We start from the raw sequence: 20,258 nt of genomic DNA, 5'->3' as shown, positions 1-20,258 counted from the left end.
TGGCCGATATGGTGAAAGCCCGTCTCTACTAAAAATACAAAAATTAGGCGGGCATGGTGGCAGGCACCTGTAGTCCCAGCTACTCTGGAGGCTGAGGCAGGAGAATTGCTTTAACCCAGGAGGTGGAGGTTGCAGTGAGTTGAGATCATGCCACTGTACTCCAGCCTGGGCGACAGAGCAAGACTCTGTCTCAAAAAATAAATAAATAAAAGAAAAGAAAAAGGAAAAAAAAAAGAAATATAAATTATAAGTATTATAAATAAGGCAAATAAAGTAACCTAGATAATAGTTTACAATTAAGCTAAAATAAGTCATTGCTAATCAACATACTTAACTACAAACACGTTTTTGTTTTGGAGACTGAGTCTCGCTCAGCCACCCAGGCTAGAGTGCAGTGGCATGATCTCGGCTCACTGCAACCACAGTCTCCTGGCTCCAAACGAGTCTCCCATCTCCCCAGAAACTGGGATTACAGGCATCCGCCATCATGCCTGGCTAATGTTTGTATTTTAGTAGCGACGGGGTTTCACCTTAGCCAGGCTGGTCTTGAACTCCTGACCTCAGGTGATCCGCCCACCTTAGCCTCCCAAAGTGCTAGTATTATAGGCATGAGCCACCCCGCCCAGCCAAATCTTGTGTATTTTGAAGTCTTATAAAATTGAGCTGTCAAATTGGTACAGCCTTTTCAAAGGATTATTTGGGCAATATCTGCTTATGGGCAGTCTTTTTTTTGTTTGTTTTTGAGATGGAGTTTAGCTCTTGTTGCGCAGGCTGGAGTGCAATGGCACCGTCTTGGCTCACTGCAACCTCCACCTCCTGGGTTCAAGTGATTGTCCTGCCTCAGCCTCCCAAGTAGCTGGGATTATAGGCGCCCACCACAGTGCCCGGCTAATTTTTTTTGTATCTTTAGTAGAGACCGAATTTCACCATGTTGGCCAGGCTGGTGTCGAACTCCTGACCTCAGGTGATCCACCCACCCTGGCCTCCCAAAGTCCTGGGATTATAGGCATTTCCTAATCCAGGACAAAATTATGCTGGGGGGTAAGAATAAAGGTCTAACTCCTGACTTGACTCCAAGTAATTACAGGAAAGGACAGCTTACAGTAGCCATAGGTATCCATGGAGTACATACTATCTACCTGTACACCACAGACGTCAATGCTAATTACAGCAACAAAAAGGGCCACATCCTGAGAATGGACACCTGAAGTTTACAGTCCTAAAGTCTAAAGATCACCTTGCAATCAATTGTTTGGTGCATTTCTTACAAAATACAACAACAAAACAGGCTGGGCATGGTCATTCACACCTATAATCTCAGCACTTTAAGAGGCCAAGGTGGGAGGATCACTTGAGCCCAGGAGTTTGAGACCAGCCTAAGCAACATAGTGAAACCCTATCTCACAAAAAAGTTTAAAAGGTTAGCATAGTTGTCACACCCATAGTCCTAGCTACTCAGGAGGCTGAGGTGAAAGGATTGCTTAAGCCTGGGAGATAGAAGCTGCAGTGAGCTATGATTACCACTGCCACTGCACTGCTGAGTGGGCAATAAAGCAACACCTTGTCTCAAAAAACAAACAGAAAACGGCAGTTTGAGATACCAGTAACAAGTAATACAGTAATAATTAACATATTAAGAAAAAAGTTTTAGGCCAGGCGTGGTGGCTCAAGCCTGTAATCCCAGCACTTTGGGAGGCCGAGACGGGCGGATCACGAGGTCAGGAGATCGAGACCATCCTGGCTAACACGGTGAAATCCCGTTTCTACTAAAAATATACAAAAAAACTAGCTGGGCGAGGTGGTGGGCGCCTGTAGTCCCAGCTACTCGGGAGGCTGAGGCAGGAGAATGGTGTAAACCCGGGAGGCGGAGCTTGCAGTGAGCTGAGATCCGGCCACTGCACTCCAGCCTGGGCGACAGAGCGAGACTCCGTCTCAAAAAAAAAAAAAAAAAAAGTTTTCAGTAAAAGATTGCCAGGCCGGGCGCGGTGGCTCACGCCTGTAATCCCAGCACTTTGGGAGGCCGAGGCGGGCGGATCACAAGGTCAGGAGATCGAGACAACGGTGAAACCCCGTCTCTACTAAAAATACAAAAAATTAGCCGGGCGCGGTTGTGGGCGCCTGTAGTCCCAGCTACTCGGGAGGCTGAGGCAGGAGAATGGCGTGAACCCGGGAGGCGGAGCTTGCAGTGAGCCGAGATCGCGCCACTGCACTCCAGCCTGGGCGACAGAGCGAGACTCCGTCTCAAAAAAAAAAAAAAAAAAAGATTGCCAACAAGACTTCTTAGAAGCACATCATGACATAGAATGGTTGACGTAAGTGTTTATTACCGGGCATGGTGGCTCACGCCTGTAATCCCAGCACTTTGGGAGGCCAAGGCGGGTGGATCACAAGGTCAGGAGTTCCAGACCAGCCTGGCCAATATGGTGAAACCCCGTCTCTACTTAAAAAAAAAGTACAAAAATTAGCCGGGCATGGTGGCGCAGGCCTGTAGTCCCAGCTACTGGGAAGGCTGAGGCAGGAGAATCGCTTGAACTCAGGAGGCGGAGGTTGCAGTGAGCCGAGATCGTGCCACTGCACTCCAGCCTGGGGGCAACAGAGTGAGACTTCGTCCCAAAAAAAAAAAGTTTATTGGCCAGGCCCAGTGAGAAGGAGGTTGCCATGAGCTGAGATCACACCACTGCACTCCAGCCTGGGCGACAAGAGCAAAACTTCGTCTCAGAAAAAAGAAAAAAAAGAATTTATTAAGCACATCAGCCAGGCGCGGTGGCTCACGCCTATAATCCCAGCACTTTGGGAGGCAAAGGTGGGTGGATCACCTGGGTCAGGAGTTTGAGACCAGCCTGGCCAAAAGGATGAAACCCTGTCTCTACAAAAATAGAAAAATTAGCTGGGAGTGGTGGTGCGCACCTGTAATCCCAGCTACTCGGGAGGCTGATACAGGAGAATCGCTTGAACCCAGGAGGCGGAGATTGCAGTGAGCCAAGATTGCAGCACTGCACCCCAACCTGGGTGACAGAGCAAGACTCCATTTCAAAAAAAAAAAAGAGAGAGAGAGAGTTTATTAAGCATACATCCCCAGATAAACTGATTTTTTTCTGGTGGCAACAGGGAGAAATCACTTCCCAAAAATGTAAGTGCTTAATTAAAAAAAAAAAAAAAAAGATTGGCCAGGCATGGTGGCTCACACCTGTAATCTCAGCACTTTGGGAGGCTGAGGAAGGCGGATCACCTGAGGTCGGGAGTTCAAGACCAGCCTGACCAACATGGAGAAACCCCCGTCTCTACTAAAAATACAAAATTAGCTGGGCGTGGTGACACATGCCTGTAATTCCAGCTACTCGGGAGGCTAAGGCAGAATGGCTTGAAAACCTGGAAGGCGGAGGAGATGGCGCCATTGCACTCCAACCTGGGCAACAAGAGCAAAATTCTGTCTCAAAAAAAAAAGAAAAGATTAGTGGGCGCATCCCTGGGAGAGTAAGCAAGTTATGTATTTGGTTTTTGTAGGCAATCAATCATTCTGCTAACACAAATATAAAGCAAAGTAGACCCAGATTTCTATATATCTTCCTCTAAAGTACTTTTAAGTTACAATTTCAGACTTAAAAAAAAAGTTCCAAGCTCAGTCTTGTCCTTTTTTAAAGCTGCAAGTATTATAATTTAAAACTCTGAAATGTATTCACTTAAACACATTCCTGTCACTAACAACAACACTCTATTATCCACTTTTGGTACTGTCTCCAGATGATTTTTAATCCCTGCCTGACTTCTCCCTACCAACAAGTACTTGGATACCATCTTTACCCTGCCTGCCCCCACTACTTGGTTGTGCCTAGGGAATTATAATTACAGTGATCCCGCCTTTAGAACATCCTCAGAGCACAAAGCTTCTTTGTATAATGGTGGAGGGAGGGTGCCCTCCAGGCTCCACAGAAAAGAGTGGGTGGTAGCAACAGAGGAAGAGGAACTGGAGCCACTATGGTGGCCCTCAGTTCTAGTTCAATATTGTTTGTGGGAATTTACTTGTAGTGACCAGCCAGGGTTCTGTTGAGCCTCTGCATCTCCTCACATATGGGGGTGAAGAGAGAAGCAGGGCCTATCCTGGCAGATGGGCATAATCACCATGCCCAGACTAGGGAGCAGAAGGAAGCAAGAAATTTGGGAGAAAAGCAAGCAATAACTGTCTTGAATTGCACCCCTTTAGGCAGTTCGCAAGACGTTAAGTGAGGAAGTTTTGACAACAAAGGCTATCACCCTAATTAACCAGTGGCTAGTACTGGCATGACTGGCACTCGGTAGATGCTCAAATATGTATTGAGGTGGCAATAAAAATCTACATAGGAAGACAAATCTATAAAAGTTTTAACAAGATAGCATAAAAGCCAAATGAAAAATACTTTTTATTAATTACGAGTCCCAACCAGGCACAGTGGCTCATTCCTGTAGTAGTCCTAGCACTTAGGGAGGTCGAGGCAGGAGGATTACTTGAGCTCAGGAGTTCAAGAACACCCTGGGCAACATAGCAAGACCCCATCTCTTTAAGTATGAGTCCCAACTCTTCTCTATCTGTAAATGTGATTTTTTTTTTTTTTTTTGAGATGGAGTCTTGCTCTGTCGCCCAGGCTGGAGTGCAGTAGAGCGATATCAGCTCAATGCAACCTACACCTCCCAGGTTCAAGCGATTCTCCCGCCTCAGTCTCCTGAGTAGCTGGGACTACAGGTGCACACCACCACGCCCAGGTATTTTTGTATTTTTAGTAGAGACAGGGTTTCACCATGTTGTTTCACCATGTTGCCCAGGCTGGTCTCAAATTCTTGAGATCAAGTGATCCACCTGCCTCGACCTCCCAAAGTGCTGGGATTACAGGCGTGAGCCACCGCGCCCAGCCCCATAAATGTGATTATTAAATAAACACCTGTTTTACTTTCAGCCTACTCTACTTCTGTTTAGTTTGAGGAACTACTCACTTTTTAGTTCTCTACAATAAAACAAATTTCAACAGAAGGTCAGCATGCAGCATCTGCAGCCACTAAAATCCAAGGTGCAGAAGCAGAATGGACAGGCAACATTTCAACTCCAAGAACATCCCAAAAGCACTACAAATTGTCCTACTACCTAACTGCTTGCTATTCTTCTTTCCATGTATACAGTTTTCTCTCTCTCTCTTTTTTTTTTTTTTCTGAGATAGCGTCTCACTCTGTTCCCCAGACTGGAGAGGGCAGTGGCACCGTCTCAGCTCACTGCAACCTCCGCCTCCCAGGCTCAAGCAATTCTCCTGCCTCAGCCTCCCAAGTAGCTGAAATTACAGGCACGAGCCACCACGTCCAGCTAATTTTTGTATTTTTAGTAGAGACAGGGTTTCACCATGTTGCCCAGGCTGGTCTCAAACTGGAGCTCAAGTTATCCACCCGCCTCGGCCTCCCAAAGTGCTGGGATTACAGGCGTGAGCCACGGCGCCCAGCCCCTTCCATGTATATAGTTGTTCCTCTTACTACTACTTCCCTACATTTCTCAACAAAGTCAAAGGATCAGTATATACACCAAAACTCACAATCTCTCACTCCCTTATTTCTATACATATTTTACCACAAAAGTAGAAAATGCACTGATAGCTTTTTTTTTTTTTTTTTGAGACGGAGTCTCGCTCTGTCACCCAGGCTGGAGTGCAGTGGCCGGATCTCAGCTCACTGCAAGCTCCGCCTCCCGGGTTTACGCCATTCTCCTGCCTCAGCCTCCCGAGTAGCTGGGACTACAGGCGCCCGCCACCTTGCCCGGCTAGTTTTTTTTGTATTTTTTAGTGGAGACGGGGTTTCACCGGGTTAGCCAGGATGGTCTCGATCTCCTGACCTCGTGATCCGCCCGTCTCGGCCTCCCAAAGTGCTGGGATTACAGGCTTGAGCCACCGCGCCCAGACTTTTTTTTTTTTTTTTTTTTTTTTGAGACGCAGTCTTGCTCTCCAGGCTGGAGAGCAATGGCACAATCTCGGCTCATTGCAACCTCCACCCCCGGCTTCAGCCTCCCGAGTAGCTGGGATTACAGGTGTGTGCTGCCCAGCTAATTTTTGTATTTTTAGTAGAGGCGGGGTTTCACCATGTTGGCCAAGCTGGTCTCAAACTCCTGACCTCAGGTGATCCACCCTCCTCGACCTCCAAAAGTGCTGGGATTACAGGCGTGAGCCAACGCACCGGGCCAGTAATAGCTTTCAAAAGCATGACTTAACTATTGATAAACCCTAATATACGCTCATCATTCTACTCTTCCACCTGTCCAACATCACTGCAGTTAACTGTTCTAAGCAGTCCCAAGAACAGCGCTAATATCCATCTAAGTAGAACAGGAAAAAAACTGAAACCACTCTGGGTAAGGCCTGCAGGTAAGAATCATTTATTTTCTTTCTGTGGGCATAAGACCACTTTTGTTAAACATCTTTAGTTTTTTAACATATAATTTCTTTTAAAAAGTTCCTCCAAGACAGCAGCAAAAGCAAATCGAAACTTCCTATCCACCACCCTCAATCATGTTTAAAAATAATAAAAAAGACAACAGAAACCACTTCAAATGTACCTTTCCCTAGAGCCCCCAGAACAGCATTCGTCCATGACAACTGTTCTGAAAAACACTCTGCCATTATTTCCAAAAGCAGTAGGAAGTCCAGTCTTGTCCTTGGTTTGCACTCCCCACTCCTCTCTCTCCAAGAAAAAAATGAAACAGCAGGAAGCGTAAACAACCACTTAATGGAAAATACAAATGGGTAAATATTTTCAAAATTCGCTAAAAAGCCTCAGGTCTTCAGGAATGCTAGTGCAGGGGGAAATAGGAAGAGAAAAATAACTGCATTTACCCCTCCAAGTGAGCACTGTAAGAAGACAAGAGCAAATGTGGCACATAGCTACTACACTTTCTCTCCTCCATTTACCAGATACTTTTGTCTTTTTTTTGAGACAGAGTCTCACTCTGTTGCCCAGGCTGGAGTGCAGTGGCATGATCTCAGCTCACTGCAACCTCCACCTTCCAGGTTCAAGCAATTCTCCTGCCTCAGCCTCCAAAGTAGCTGGGATTACAGGCATGCGCCATCATGCCCAATTAATTTTTCTATTGTTAGTAGAGACGGGGTTTCACTATGTTGGCCAGGCTGGTCTTGAACTCCTGACCTCAGGTGATCCACCCACCTCGGCCTCCCAAAGTGCTGGGATTATAGGCATGAGCCACTGCGCCCGGCCAACAGTGGTATTTTCTAAATAACTTATTCTGTATGTATTTCTCCAGCCTCATAACAAAGTTTACCATTTGAAGCTATGCTCTTTGGTTCAGCTGAGCATGGTGATAAAAAGCCCCTTCCCATGAAAAGTTCACATGGAGAACTCTTGGAGCCCCTAGGGCGAGCACCAACCCAGACCTCATGGTAAAGCCCACAATGCACATGGATGAAACTGTTAGTTACAGCTGGACTAAACAGTTCCAAAGCTGCAGAGCAGTGCTAGATCACAGATCACCTTTGTGTGGATTAGAAAAGGTGCCCCTTCTCTGAGGCTACTCATCGTGGTAAGTGGAGTACAGAATAGATTTCCATCCTCACTTGCCATCCGAAACAGGTATCTTTTTGCTGGGTGCAATCTCTATGGTCCTATACCGCAGCACTGTTAAGAAGCGTACCGGCCAGGCATGGTGGCTCATGCGTGTAATCCCAACGCTTTGGGAGGCCAAGGCAGGCTGATCACGGAGGTCAGGAGTTTGAGACCAGTCTGGCCAACATGGTGAAACCTCGCCTCTACTAAAAACACAAAAATTATCTGGGCATGGTGGCAGATGCCTGTAATCCCAGCTACTCGGGAGGCTGAGGCAGGAGAATCATTTGAACCTGGGAGGTGGAGGTTGCAGTGAGCCGAGATCACGCCATTGCTCTCCAGCCTGGGCAACAAGAGCAAAACTCTGTGTCAAAAAAAAAAAAAAAAAACGAAAAAGTAAAAGAAAAGCATACCTGGGCAATGCTGCACCTCCAAAGTGGGTTTCCAGAAAGAGGAACCTTAATAAAGACAAGCAGGCACTTCACAAATTTCACTATCAGAAAGCCTCAGATTTGTTAATACAAATTCATTCATAAACACATCAGGACTACAGGAAAAAAGGTCTAGCAGAGAAGGAAAACTAGCACATTTGGGAGAAAGGACACTCTTTCATCTTGAGGGATGATCGTTGTTTAGGAAACCTTAATCTTTGACCATAGGTTCAGACGGCTGAACCTCAAATGTTGGTCATAAGCTAAAATAATCACTAGCATCTGCAGAGGGATGATCATCTTTATCTTAAAAAAGACATGATCACATGTTTACCTCTGGGGGTTTTACTTTCTCCAAATTTTCCTTCTCTGCTAGACCCTTTTTGCCCTTATCCTAACTTTAAAACCACATACAGTTGACACATGTACTTAAAATCTGTAAAATCTGATAAATAACCCTGGTAGGTAGTGGGCCCCTTAGCTAACTCCAATGAAAATCAGAGGAATGGACAACCTAGATTAAGAGGGCTATGGCATCCAACCCTATCATTCTTTTACGCTCCATAAAAGAGATCAAGTATCACATGGGTCAAAATTCCATCCCAGTCATCCAGGAGTGGGAACAGAGGGGCAGCCTAAGGAAAAGATGAGGGCTAAGCTGGGGCAAAGCTAAGACAGTGGTTCTCAAACTTTAGTGGACATCAGAATCTATTGGGGAGTTTTCTCAGAATCAGATGTCTGGGTCCCTCCCTACACTTGATACATCAGAATGTCCTGGAGCACATCTATTTTCGACAAAGCTCAAACTGCTGACGCAGGTTCACTAGAAAGTTTAGAAATAATGAGAAATCCACCACAACTATCGGCAGTTCCAAAATAAAAGTCATCCATTGCAAAACTAGGTTTAGCAGGTCAGAAAGGGGCGAAAAAGGATCACCAGCCTGCATGTATAACAGGCTGCGCTGGGCTGGAGCCTGTAGGGAGAGGTCCATTATTATATAGAGACAAAAACAGTGTTCTATAAACAACATTTTTTGTGTGGAAATATTTCAAACATCTGAAAAATATTTAGAATATACTAAATATCTCTGTACCCTACACCCAACATTATCAAATCTTAATTTACAATTACCTGATTCAGATTTTTTTTTAAAGTAATAGAACATTAAAGGTATAAATAAAGCCCTTTTGTGTACCCTTGTGTAATCGCATTCCTCATCTTCTCTTCCCAAAGACAATCATTACTCTTAATATGCGTATTTTAATACTATCACCACATATGGGCATAGCCACAAACAATATTATTTTGCATGTTTTCAGATTTTACACAAGCGAAAAGATTCTGTAAGAATTCTTCTGACGTGCTTCCCCGCTCCATATTATGTTTTTGAGATTCACCTATTTTAATGCATGTGGCTAGTTTATTTTTCACAGTGCTGTAATATTCAATTGTATGGGTCTATCTAAAAATGTATTGGCCGGGCGCGGTGGCTCACGCCTGTAATCCCAACACTTCAGGAGGCCGAGGCGGGCAGATCACGAGGTCAGGAAATCGAGACCATCCTGGGCAAAACAGTGAAACCCCGTCTCTACTAAAATTACGAAAAAAAAATTAGCCGGGCATGGTGGCAGGCACCTGTAGTCCCAGCTACTTGGGAGGCTGAGGCAGGAGAATGGTGTGAGCCCAGGAGGTGGAGCTTGCAGTGAGCCGAGATCACGCCACTGCACTCCAGCCTGGGTGACAGAGGGAGACTCCGTTTCAATAAATAAATAAATAAATAAATAAATAAATAAATAAATATGTATGTATTATTCTGTTGGTGGATATTTAAGCTGGAATGAGCATTCTTGTATTTTTTTCATACTTATTTTCTTGGACAAGTGTGCAAGGATCTCTTAGGATATATACCCAGAAATGGACATTTTAGGTAACTGAATATGTCTGCCCACCTTCACACTAAACACTAAATACCACTACTCTCTAAAGTGGTTAGATCCATTTACATTTCCACTACAGTATATAAAAGTTTATTTATCCACAACCTTAATAATACTCGGTTTATCACAGCATTACATTTTTGCCAACCTGATCGGTGTCAAATGGCATCTCACTGTTGTTTCAATTTGCATTTCCCTGATTATAAGTCTCTCGCAAGTACATTTTCTTGCTTTTAAGTATATATTTGTCAAATACATGTTTCTTAGAGTTTTTTAGGAAAATCTAACCCATCTTGTCTGAATTGGGGCAGTCCTTCCCAAAGCACCCTGCCAACAGCCACCACAGCAGGAAAGCTAAGGTGCAAGAGGGCAGCAAGAAAACAGCTGACTTAAACAAGGAATCATCTTGGACAAAGGACCTTAATTAATGCATTTGCTAATTAGTCTTTCCCTTCCCTCTTTTGTCAAGCCTTACTTCCAAGACAATACTCCAGGCACTGGGGGTCTGCATCCTTAGAACAGGAGCGAGCATGAGGGGGAAGGAGGAGGGTGCTCAAGCTAGAACGTTTCTATAAAAGTATAGCTGTCCTTACTCAAAAAAAGAAGTGACTGCAGACCAATTCATACTCAACCTTGTAAGCTACCATCCACCTCCAACAGACTCCTTTCAAACTCATCACGTTTGGCACCTTCTTTGAAACATCCCAACCTTTTTCTCCAGCCTAGACACCGTCCCCCGCCCTTCAGCAACCCTTTCATCTCCCTTCCCCCACAATGACTGAATACCCTCTCCTTTTTCCCCATTCTATTTTCTAGCTCCATGGGACCCTCTTCTCTGCCTGTAACACGCTGCTCTCTCCCTTGCTTCTAGAACTGCAAGTCCTTTCCCCTTCCCTTTCCAACAGACATCCGCAGTCAAAACAACCCACCTCATCATCCACCCCAAATAAAAACGGAAATCCCATGTATTACATGCCAGGCAGGCGGGTGACTCGGTCCCAATCCTCCCAGCTACCTTCTCCCTTCACGCCTGGGACAGCTGTTCTTTCTCGGGGAGTTCTCCAAGTGTGGTAGGTCCAAACCACCTGGAAAAAACTCACATGGCCTTCTGTGCCGTAAATGTCTTTACCAGGGCCATGTATGCATTTCTGGTTTCGACATGAACGAAATTCGGGCCATTTACTGAAAAAAGACACCTTACGGGCGCCTCCACAAAAGCGGGCAGGCCTCCCTCCCAGTGATTCCAGCTGAATTGGTTTCGTCCGTGCAGTGGTGGGGAAGGTGGCCTGGCAGACATCAAACGGTCCCCACGATAAGAAGTTTCCGAAGCTCTGCCCCACTCACTCAAGAAAGCCCTCTCCCCGAGAGCATTCCCCGCACAGAAGTCTCTCCCGCTGCGGCTCCCCAGGGCACCACCAAGCTCCCAAGTCGGCCCCCTGCTCTTCTGTCCCACCCTGCAAGAGATCGTTACTCCCAAGCCAGCCCAAAAAGGGCTGGGTGGGTGTGCCAGGGTCCAGGGCCTGACCCCCTCCCCCCAGATCAATCTCCCTCGGCTCCCGGGGGCCGGGAAATCGGCCTCCTCCCAGCCCCCTCTGCTCGGGGCCCGCGCCGGCCCAGGGTAGCCCTGGGTCCCAGCCAAGACACGGCTCTCACCGGCTATGTGACCTTGGGCAAGTCACTTCCCCCTCTAAGCCTCGGTTTCCTCCTCCGCCGAGCAGAGACCTAGAGAGGTCTTGCCCTGCACACCCTGGGGGAGGAGGCTACCCACCGGGTGGGAAAACGCTTTGTGAGACGTTCGGCGCGGCTGAGGCGCAGGGCTCGTAGGGGCTCCGGGGCCGGACAAAGCTGACCCGGACAACGCTCCTCCCCGTCGGCGGAGCCGGGCGGCTGGACCACACGCCTCCGGCCCCCACCCGCGGGACCGACCCACGCCCCTCCCCGCCTGGCCCGCTCCGGGACCCCGTACCTGCTCCCGGCGCTCGGCCGCAGGCGCCTCCACCCTGGGCGCCCGCCCGGAGAGGCCCGTGGCCCGGAGGGCTGAGGCGGTCCGTGGCGGCGGGCTCCGGCCGGGGCGGCGGCGGTGGGGGGCGCGGGCGGCGCGGGGGCCCGAGCTCGGCGGGGCCCGGCCTGGGAGACGACGACTGAGGTTGAAAGTGCGCGGCGGCGGCGGCTGCTGAGGCGGCGGCGGCAGCGACCGCGGCGGCGGCGCTTCCGCTCATGGCGGGGCCGCGAGCAGCGGCTCCGGCTGCGACTCGACTCCGGCGCGGCGGGCGCTGGCTGGGCCCCGGCCGGCAGCAGCGGTGGCGGCGACGGAGGCGGCTCCCGAAGGGGGAGGAGGCGGAGCCGGGAAGCGGCGGCGGCGGCGGAGGGGGCGGGGACGTGGAGGGGGCGGGGACGCCGAGCCGCCGCCGCCAATGGGCGCGGGGCTCCTCAGCCGCGGCTCCGGGGGCGGGCGGGCGCCGCCGAGGGGTATCCTCAATCTCCGCCGCTCCCTGAGGCGGGGAGGCAGAGCGCGGGCCACCAGCCTGGAGAGCCCGGCTCCAGGGGTTGCCCCGCCCCCGGCCCGCCCCTGGGGCGCGGCCGCGGGCCTCTGGGGCCAGGCCTCGCGCGACTCAAGCTGGGGCTGCGCTTGGGCTCCGCTGCGCAGGGGTTCGCGCCCGCGAGGGGGCCGGAACTCGGCCCAGATAGCTGCTGCTCGCAGCCCGCCCGCCAGACTCCCTCCTCCGCTTCCCCGCACTGTAGCCGCAGCCTCCTCTCCCCTCCTCTCCCTCTCTTGGCTGTTTCCTCAAAGTTTTTCCCTTTCAGACACTTAGGAAAGAAACTCTCCCTTCTGTTCTTAGGCTGTGTTTCAGTGATAAATTAGTCCCCGCGGACCCAGAGAGAACAGCAGAGGCAGAAACGAAAGAGATGGAGACAAGCTGCCGTCCCTGAGTCCCCGAGACCATCTTAATTGCTGAGCAGAAGCCAGCCAGGCTCAGCCCTGGCCCCTCGCCCCTTTCTCTGACTTTCTTTCTCACTTTACATGCCGTTGTTGTTAGAAGACTTAGATAAAAACATCCAACCCAGCTGGGCCTAGTCTCAAAAGAGGGGGAGGGTGTGAGGTAAGGAAAGGCTTTTGACCTGTCCCGACGGCTTTCCTATGAGGGGAAGAATTCTGCGAGTTGGTGACCCCCTTTGGGCCCTCCTCCACTTGGGTGTGATGTTGGTCACTGAAACCGTTTCCTCCTCATGTTTCTCTGGCTCTTTTATCAGAGCCGTAGAGGAGCAAAATAAAGTCAACCATGTGTTAGGGGTACCTCTAAAGTGCAGGCACGTGGGTGGGCCAGGGGTGCAGCTAAACTGCTGAGTAGATTATTTCAATAGAGCCTTATCCTCAGCCATTCTCCACTGAGCAGAGAGAGAAAGAGCTCTCTTTGAATCTCTGACAGCAGACATTTCAAATTCCATGCTGACACTTAATAGGTGCCTGATCTTTCATTCATGCTGGTCTTTCTGTCATCAGCAATGCTAGGCACTGGGAATACAAGAATAAAAAATACATAGTCGAGGCCTTCAAAGAGTTTACAGTCTCATTGGAGGACAGTGAGATATTTTTAGAAGTTAAAAACTTACAGGTGAGCAGGAGTTCACCAAGTGGGGCAGGTTGGGGGAAAGTGAACTGGGAAAACATTAAGATTGTATTTGGCCAGGGAACCTAAGATTTTCTGAATCCCATCCTTGACTTTTTGGTCACAGAGGAAACAGGTAATATATTACTAGCTGGAGCTTGGGTCCCAATGCCCACTGTAGAACACCTGTCAACTACTGTATGGAGGCACCTTCTTTCCTTTGATAGGTCTCAGCAGCCTTGAGCAACATTGAATCTATTTCTGTGCCAAAGCCCAAACCCCAGTTTCAGCTCTTACAACCCCAATTTGAGCAAATGCCTTGACGACCAGCCCTAGAAGAAAACGGACAGATGAGCAGTTTAATCCAGTAACCAAAGGAGCCCATCCAAGGATGCCTTGAAGCCAGGAAGAAACAGGAAGAAATATAGCGAGAGGGCCAGGCAAAGCTTGGGCCACCTCACCTTGCCACTTTAGGGAAACAAAATAAAGAATGGACCACATTCATGTTGGTTGCGATCTTTATCTCTTAACTTTCCGTCCCCCAATGATAGTCAGGAAGCGAGATGAGCATTGGGGTTTGGGAAACGACAGGTTTATTATTATTATTATTATTTTTTTTTTTTTTTTTTTTTTTTGAGACGGAGTCTCGCTTTGTCGCCCAGGCTGGAGTGCAGTGGCCGGATCTCAGCTCACTGCAAGCTCCGCCTCCCGGGTTTACGCCATTCTCCTGCCTCAGCCTCCCGAGTAGCTGGGACTACAGGCGCCCACCACCTCGCCCGGCTAGTTTTTTGTATTTTTTAGTAGAGACGGGGTTTCACCATTTTAGCCAGGATGGTCTCGATCTCCTGACCTCGTGATCCGCCCGTCTCGGCCTCCCAAAGTGCTGGGATTACAGGCTTGAGCCACCGCGCCCGGCCAGACAGGTTTAATAGGACTGGAGCACAGCCCGGGTGATGAGTGGTAAGAAAAGAGCAGACTGGAATTTAGTTAAGACAGGACCAGGTCATGAAGAGTCTTGAACGCCACATTGAGGCATTTGAATTTAACCTGAATAACAAAAGGGAGCCATTGAGGACCTAATGAGGAAATGATGTGATTAGATCGTATTTTGGAAAGACTCTGGCTGCTGTGTAGAAAATGGATTGGAGGGTGCTATGGTTTGAATATTTGTCCCTTGCAGAATTCATGTTGAAATCTAATCCCTAGGCCGGGCACAGTGGCTCACGCCTGTAATCCCAGCACTTTGGGAGGCTGAGGCGGGCGGATTACCTGAGGTCAGGAGTTTGAGACCAGCCTGGCCAACGTGGTGAAACCCCGCCTCTACTAAAAATACAAAAATTAACTGGGCGTGGTGGCACACCCCTGTGATCCCAGCTACTTGGGAGGCTGAGGCAGGAGAATTGCTTGAGCCTGGGAGGCAGAGGTTGCAGTGAGCCGAGATCGTGCCACTGCACTCCAGCCTGGCCAACAGGGCGAGACTCTGTCTCAAAAAAAATAAATAAATAAAAATAAAAAATTAATCCCCAATGTGGTAGTATTGAGAGATGGAGCGTTTCAGAGGTGATTGGCGGAGCCCTCATGAATGTACTGATCCATACATGGATTAATGGGCTAGCATGGGAATGGGACTGGCCTTTATAAGAAGAGAGACCTGAGCAAGGATGTTAAGCTCTTTCACCATGTGATGCCATGTGCCACCTCAGGACTGTGCAGAGTCCCTGGCAGCAAGAAAACCCTCACCAGATGTAGCTTCTCAACCTCAGACTTCTCAGACCTTGCAACTGTAAGAAATACATTCCTTTTCTTTATATATTGCCTAGTTTCAGTTATTGTGTTATATATAAACAAGCATCAGAAAACAGCCTAAGATAGAGAAGAACAAAAAGAGAAGAAAACTGGCTAAAAAGCTTTAGGCATGAGATGAAAGTGACCTGAACTAAAGCAGAGATAGCAGTAATAGAGAGATGTTAAGGTGGTAGAATCAACAAGGCTTGAGGAAGATGAGATTGATTCAAGGATAACAAAGATTTTTGGCTTGAACAACTGGGTGACGGTGGTGCCATTCCTGAAAATATTAACAAGTAATACAGAGAACTATGAAGAGCAGAGAACCATGACCCTGGTTAAATCAGATTATTTCTGTGACTTTCCACATAAAGCAGAAGGGCTGAAGCAATTGGGCTAGAGTCACCACTGTACAATTACTAATGTCCTCTGAGATTGGGATCCAAAGATATGCAAAGGAGAGGCACAATAGACAGATTGCCCATTCCTTTTTTTCCATTAAAAAAGAAAAAATCGTGGGGCAAGCGCGGTGGCTCACGCCCGTAATCCCAACACTTTGGGAGGTCGAGGTGGGCAGATCACCTGAGATCGGGAGTTCAAGACCAGCCTGACCAACATGGAGAAACCCCGTCTCTACTAAAAATACAAAATTAGCAGGGTGTGGTGACGCCTGCCTGTAATCCCAGCTACTCAGGAGGCTGAGGTAGGAGAATTGCTTGAAACTGGGAGGCAGAGTTTGCGGTGAGCCAAGATCATGCCATTGCACTCCAGCCTGGGCAACAAGAGCAAAACTCCGTCTCCAAAAAAAAAGAAAGATCACTTGGACACGGGAAAGGAACATCACACACTGGGGCCTATTGTGGGGAGGGAGGAGGGGGGAGGGATGGCACTGGGAGTTATACCTGATGTAAATGACGAGTTGATGGGTGCTGACGAGTTGATGGGTGCAGCACACCAACATGGCACATGTGTTCATATGTAACAAACCTGCACATTGTGCACATGTACCCTAGAAATTAAAGTATAATTTAAAAAAAAAAGAAAGAAAAAAAAATTGTGGTAAAATATGTAAAATTTATTATTTTAACCATCTTCAAGTGTACAATTGTAATTTCTTTTTTTTTTTTTTTTTTTTTTTTGAGACGGAGTCTTGCTCTGTCGCCCAGGCTGGGGTGCAGTGGCCGGATCTCAGCTCACTGCAAGCTCCACCTCCCGGGTTTACGCCATTCTCCTGCCTCAGCCTCCTGAGTAGCTGGGACTACAGGCGCCCGCCACCTCGCCCGGCTAGTTTTTTGTATTTTTTAGTATAGATGGGGTTTCACCGTGTTAGCCAGGATGGTCTCGATCTCCTGACCTCGTGATCCACCCGTCTCGGCCTCCCAAAGTGCTGGGATTACAGGCTTGAGCCACCGCGCCCGGCCACAATTGTAATTTCAAGTGGTGTTAACTATATTCACAATGAATTAGCTGGGTGTGGTGGTGGGCGCCTGTAATCCCAGCTCCTCAGGAGTCTGAGGCAGAGAATTGAATTGCTTGAACCCGGAAGGTGGAGGTTGCAGTGAGCTGAGATTGCACTACTGCACTCCAGCTTGGGCAACAGAGCGAGACTCTGTCTCAAAAAAAAAACAAACAAACAAACAAAAAAACAAAAAAAAAAAACTATATTCACAATGTTCTAAAACCATCACCACTATCTGTTTCCAGAAGAACATCTTCATCACCATCACAGACAGAAACATACCCATTAAGTAATTTTCAGTTTCCTCTTCCCCGCAGCCCCTGGTATATCTATTCTACTTTCTGTCTCTACGAATTTGATTATTCTAGATACCTAATGCAAGTGGAACCATACAATATTTGTCTTTTTGTGTCTTTCTGGCTTATTTCACTCGCATAATGTTTACAAGGTTTATTCATGTGGTAGTATGTATTCGAATTTCCTTTCTTCTTATTTTATCTTTTTTTTTTTTTTTTTTTTAAGACAGAGTATTGCTTTTGTTGCCAAGGCTGGGGTGCAATGGCGCAATCTCGGCTCACCGCCACCTCTGCCTACTAGGTTCAAGTGAGTCTCCTACCTCAGCCTCCTGAGTAACTGGGATTACAGGCATGCGCCAATACGCGTGGTTAATTTTTTTGTACTTTTTGTAGAGACAGGGTTTCTCCATGTTAGTCAGGCTGGTCTCGAACTCCTAACCTCAGAGAGTGATCTGCCCGCCTCCGCCTCCCAGAGTGCTAGGATTACAGGTGTGAGCCACCAAGCTTGGCCTTACTGCTTTTGGTTCTTTGGAGTATATACCTAGGAGTAGAATTGCCGCATCATAATGGTAAACTCTGTGCTTAACTTTTTGAGGAAGCACCAGACTATTTTTCTATAGGGCTGCACCATTTTTGCATTCCCACCAGCAATGCATAAGGGTTCTAATTTATCCACATTCTTGCCAACACTTGTTATTCCACCCCCACCCCCACCTTTTTCTTCATAATAGCCTTCCTAATGGGTGTCAAGTGGTATCTCATTGTGGTTCTGATTTGCACTTCCCATTTCACTTTCAAGCTTAGCACAATGTCTGCTTACTTGTATTTGTCCCAGCCTGGCTTGTAAATCATTATTTTATTTGGGGAGTTAATGAGGGAGTGGAGGAGAGAAATTGTAAGAAAATACTGAAGGGGTGCCGGGCGCAGTGGCTCAAGCCTGCAATCCCAGCACTTTGGAGGCCAAGGCAGGCGGATCATGAGGTCAGGAGATCGAGACCATCCTGATTAACACGGTGAAACCCCATCTCTACTAAAACTACAAAAAGATTAGCTGGGCGTGGTGGTGGGCGCCTATAGTCCTAGCTACTCTGGAGGCTGAGGCAGGAGAATGGCGTGAACCCGAGAGGTGGAGCTTGCAGTGAGCCGAGATCCCGCCACTGCACTCCAGCCTGGGCAACAGAGCAAGACTCCGTCTCAAAAAAAAGAAAAGAAAAGAAAAGAAAAGAAAAGAAAAGAAAAGAAAAGACTGAAGGGGCTATTTCATGAAAAAGGATAAGACAGTGATAGACCTAATAGCATATAAAACCAAAAGAGGAGCAAGATGGTATTTCAGAGTATTACAGAATAATACTCTGCAGCCTTGGCAACTGAAGGAATCTAGATAAGGTAGACCCAATGGAATTTGTAGCCATGCTCAGCAAAGGAAGTGAAAATAGCAATGCCAAATGGAAGGGGCTGGGGCGGGAGATGAAATTAACCACCAATACCACGTGACTACTTTCCTTCACAAACACATCACAAGCACATGTGAGACAACTATATGGTTTCCCTGAAATGCTTGGGGATATAAATTGCAGGGTGTGAGACAGGGCAAAAGAAAACACACTGACCATTTTTCCTCACTGTTATCACATTAATAAACATTAGTTTCTATTTCCTTAGGCCACATTCCTCAAGGTGGAATTGCTAATTCACTGTTTTGAAAAGTTTTACTTTCCAGAGAGATCATAGCAATTTATTTGTTTAATCATTTATTTTTATTTAAATATGGTTAATCGCCGGGCGCGGTGGCTCAAGCCTGTAATCCCAGCACTTTGGGAGGCGGGGATGGGCGGATCACGAGGTCAGGAGATGGAGACCATCCTGGCTAACACGGTGAAACCCCATCTCTACTAAAAAAAAATACAAAAAACTAGCCGGGCGAGGTGGCGGGCGCCTGTAGTCCCAGCTACTCGGGAGGCTGAGGCGGGAGAATGGCGTGAACCCAGGAGGCGGAGCTTGCAGTGAGCTGAGATCCGGCCACTGCACTCCAGCCTGGGTGACAGAGCAAGACTCCATCTCAGAAAAATAAATAAATAAATAAATAAGGTTAATCATTTATTTTTATTTAAATATAAGGGATTGAATTGGTCATATTTTTCACTTGTAAGGCCACTGTCATTTGTTTTCTTTATTTATTCTCTTTTATTCACATTCACTCATCTCATTCCCCTTTCTCACCACAGGTAATTATTCCAATGTGTTTCACGTATATCCTTTTGCTTGTGTTTATTTAAAATATGTAGTATTGGGCTGGACATGGTGGCCGACGCCTGTAATCCCAGCACTTTGGGAGGCCAAGGCAGGCAGATCACTTGAGGTCAGGAGTTTGAGACCAGCCAGGCCAACATGGTGAAACCCCGTCTCTGCTACAAATACAAAAATTAGCTAGGCGTGGTGGTGCACGCCTGTAATTCCAGCTACCTGGGAGGCTGAGGCATCAAAATCCCTCGAACCCAGAGGGTGGAGGTTGCAGTGAGTCAAGATTGCACCATTGCACTCCAGCCTGGGTGGTGACACTCTTTCAAAACAAAACCAAAACCAAAACCTCCCGACAAAGAGATTTTTCAAAAAAATAATAGTAATAAGATGAAATATGTACTATTGTCTTAGATGTGTGTATTTTTGTCTTCTGTAAATAACTTTGTAAGATAGATTATTTTTTTTTTTTTTGAGGCGGAGTCTCGCTCTTTCGCCCAGGCTGGGGTGCAGTGGTGCAATCTCGGCTCACTGCAACCTCCACCTCCTGGATTCAAGTGATTCTCCTCCCTCAGCCTCCTGAGTAGCTGGGACTACAGGTGCCCGCCACCACACCCAGCTAATTTTGTTTTGTATTTTTAGTAGAGACGAGGTTTCATCATGTTAGCCAGGCTGGTTTTGAACTCTTGACCTCAGGTGATCCACCCGCCTCAGCTTCCCAAAGTGCTGGGATTACAGGTGTGAGCCACCGCGCTAGGCCTATAGATTTTTTTTTCTTATTTTTCTTTTTTGCTGCAACATGTTTTTAAGACCTGGCCCATTGCTTCTGTCTACTGCATATTACTCCACCCATCACATTTTGCCTAAGGTCTTCTTCATTAGGGACATCCAAATTGTCTACAACCAAAAACATCACTGCCGTAACTATCTTTATACATAC

General features: G+C 47.5%; 1 protein-coding gene across 10 annotated transcripts in view; it reads right to left on the bottom strand.

Moving 5' to 3' along the window:
* The window catches only part of RNF38 (ring finger protein 38), a 147,187-nt gene extending 134,931 nt beyond the window's left edge, over positions 1 to 12,256 (bottom strand). For 6 of the 10 annotated variants that reach the window (XM_028835055.2, XM_028835056.2, XM_077965716.1 and 3 more), the window contains exon 1: positions 11,899 to 12,256. In XM_028835055.2, the coding sequence (XP_028690888.1) occupies positions 11,899 to 12,151 (253 nt within the window). In that variant the 5' untranslated portion in view covers positions 12,152 to 12,256. Of the gene's footprint in view, positions 1 to 10,904; positions 11,558 to 11,585; positions 11,755 to 11,898 lie in introns of those variants that run through there. The other 4 variants (XM_077965726.1, XM_077965722.1, XM_077965723.1 and 1 more) reach the window with 4 other exon arrangements.
* Positions 12,257 to 20,258: the final 8,002 nt, after the last annotated feature.

The sequence above is a fragment of the Macaca mulatta genome, chromosome 15 (assembly GCF_049350105.2).
Source record: "Macaca mulatta isolate MMU2019108-1 chromosome 15, T2T-MMU8v2.0, whole genome shotgun sequence".
NCBI classification, from domain to species: Eukaryota; Metazoa; Chordata; class Mammalia; order Primates; family Cercopithecidae; genus Macaca; species Macaca mulatta.
Note: the sequence above shows the minus strand (reverse complement) of the source record. Positions and strands in the feature narration are given on the sequence as shown.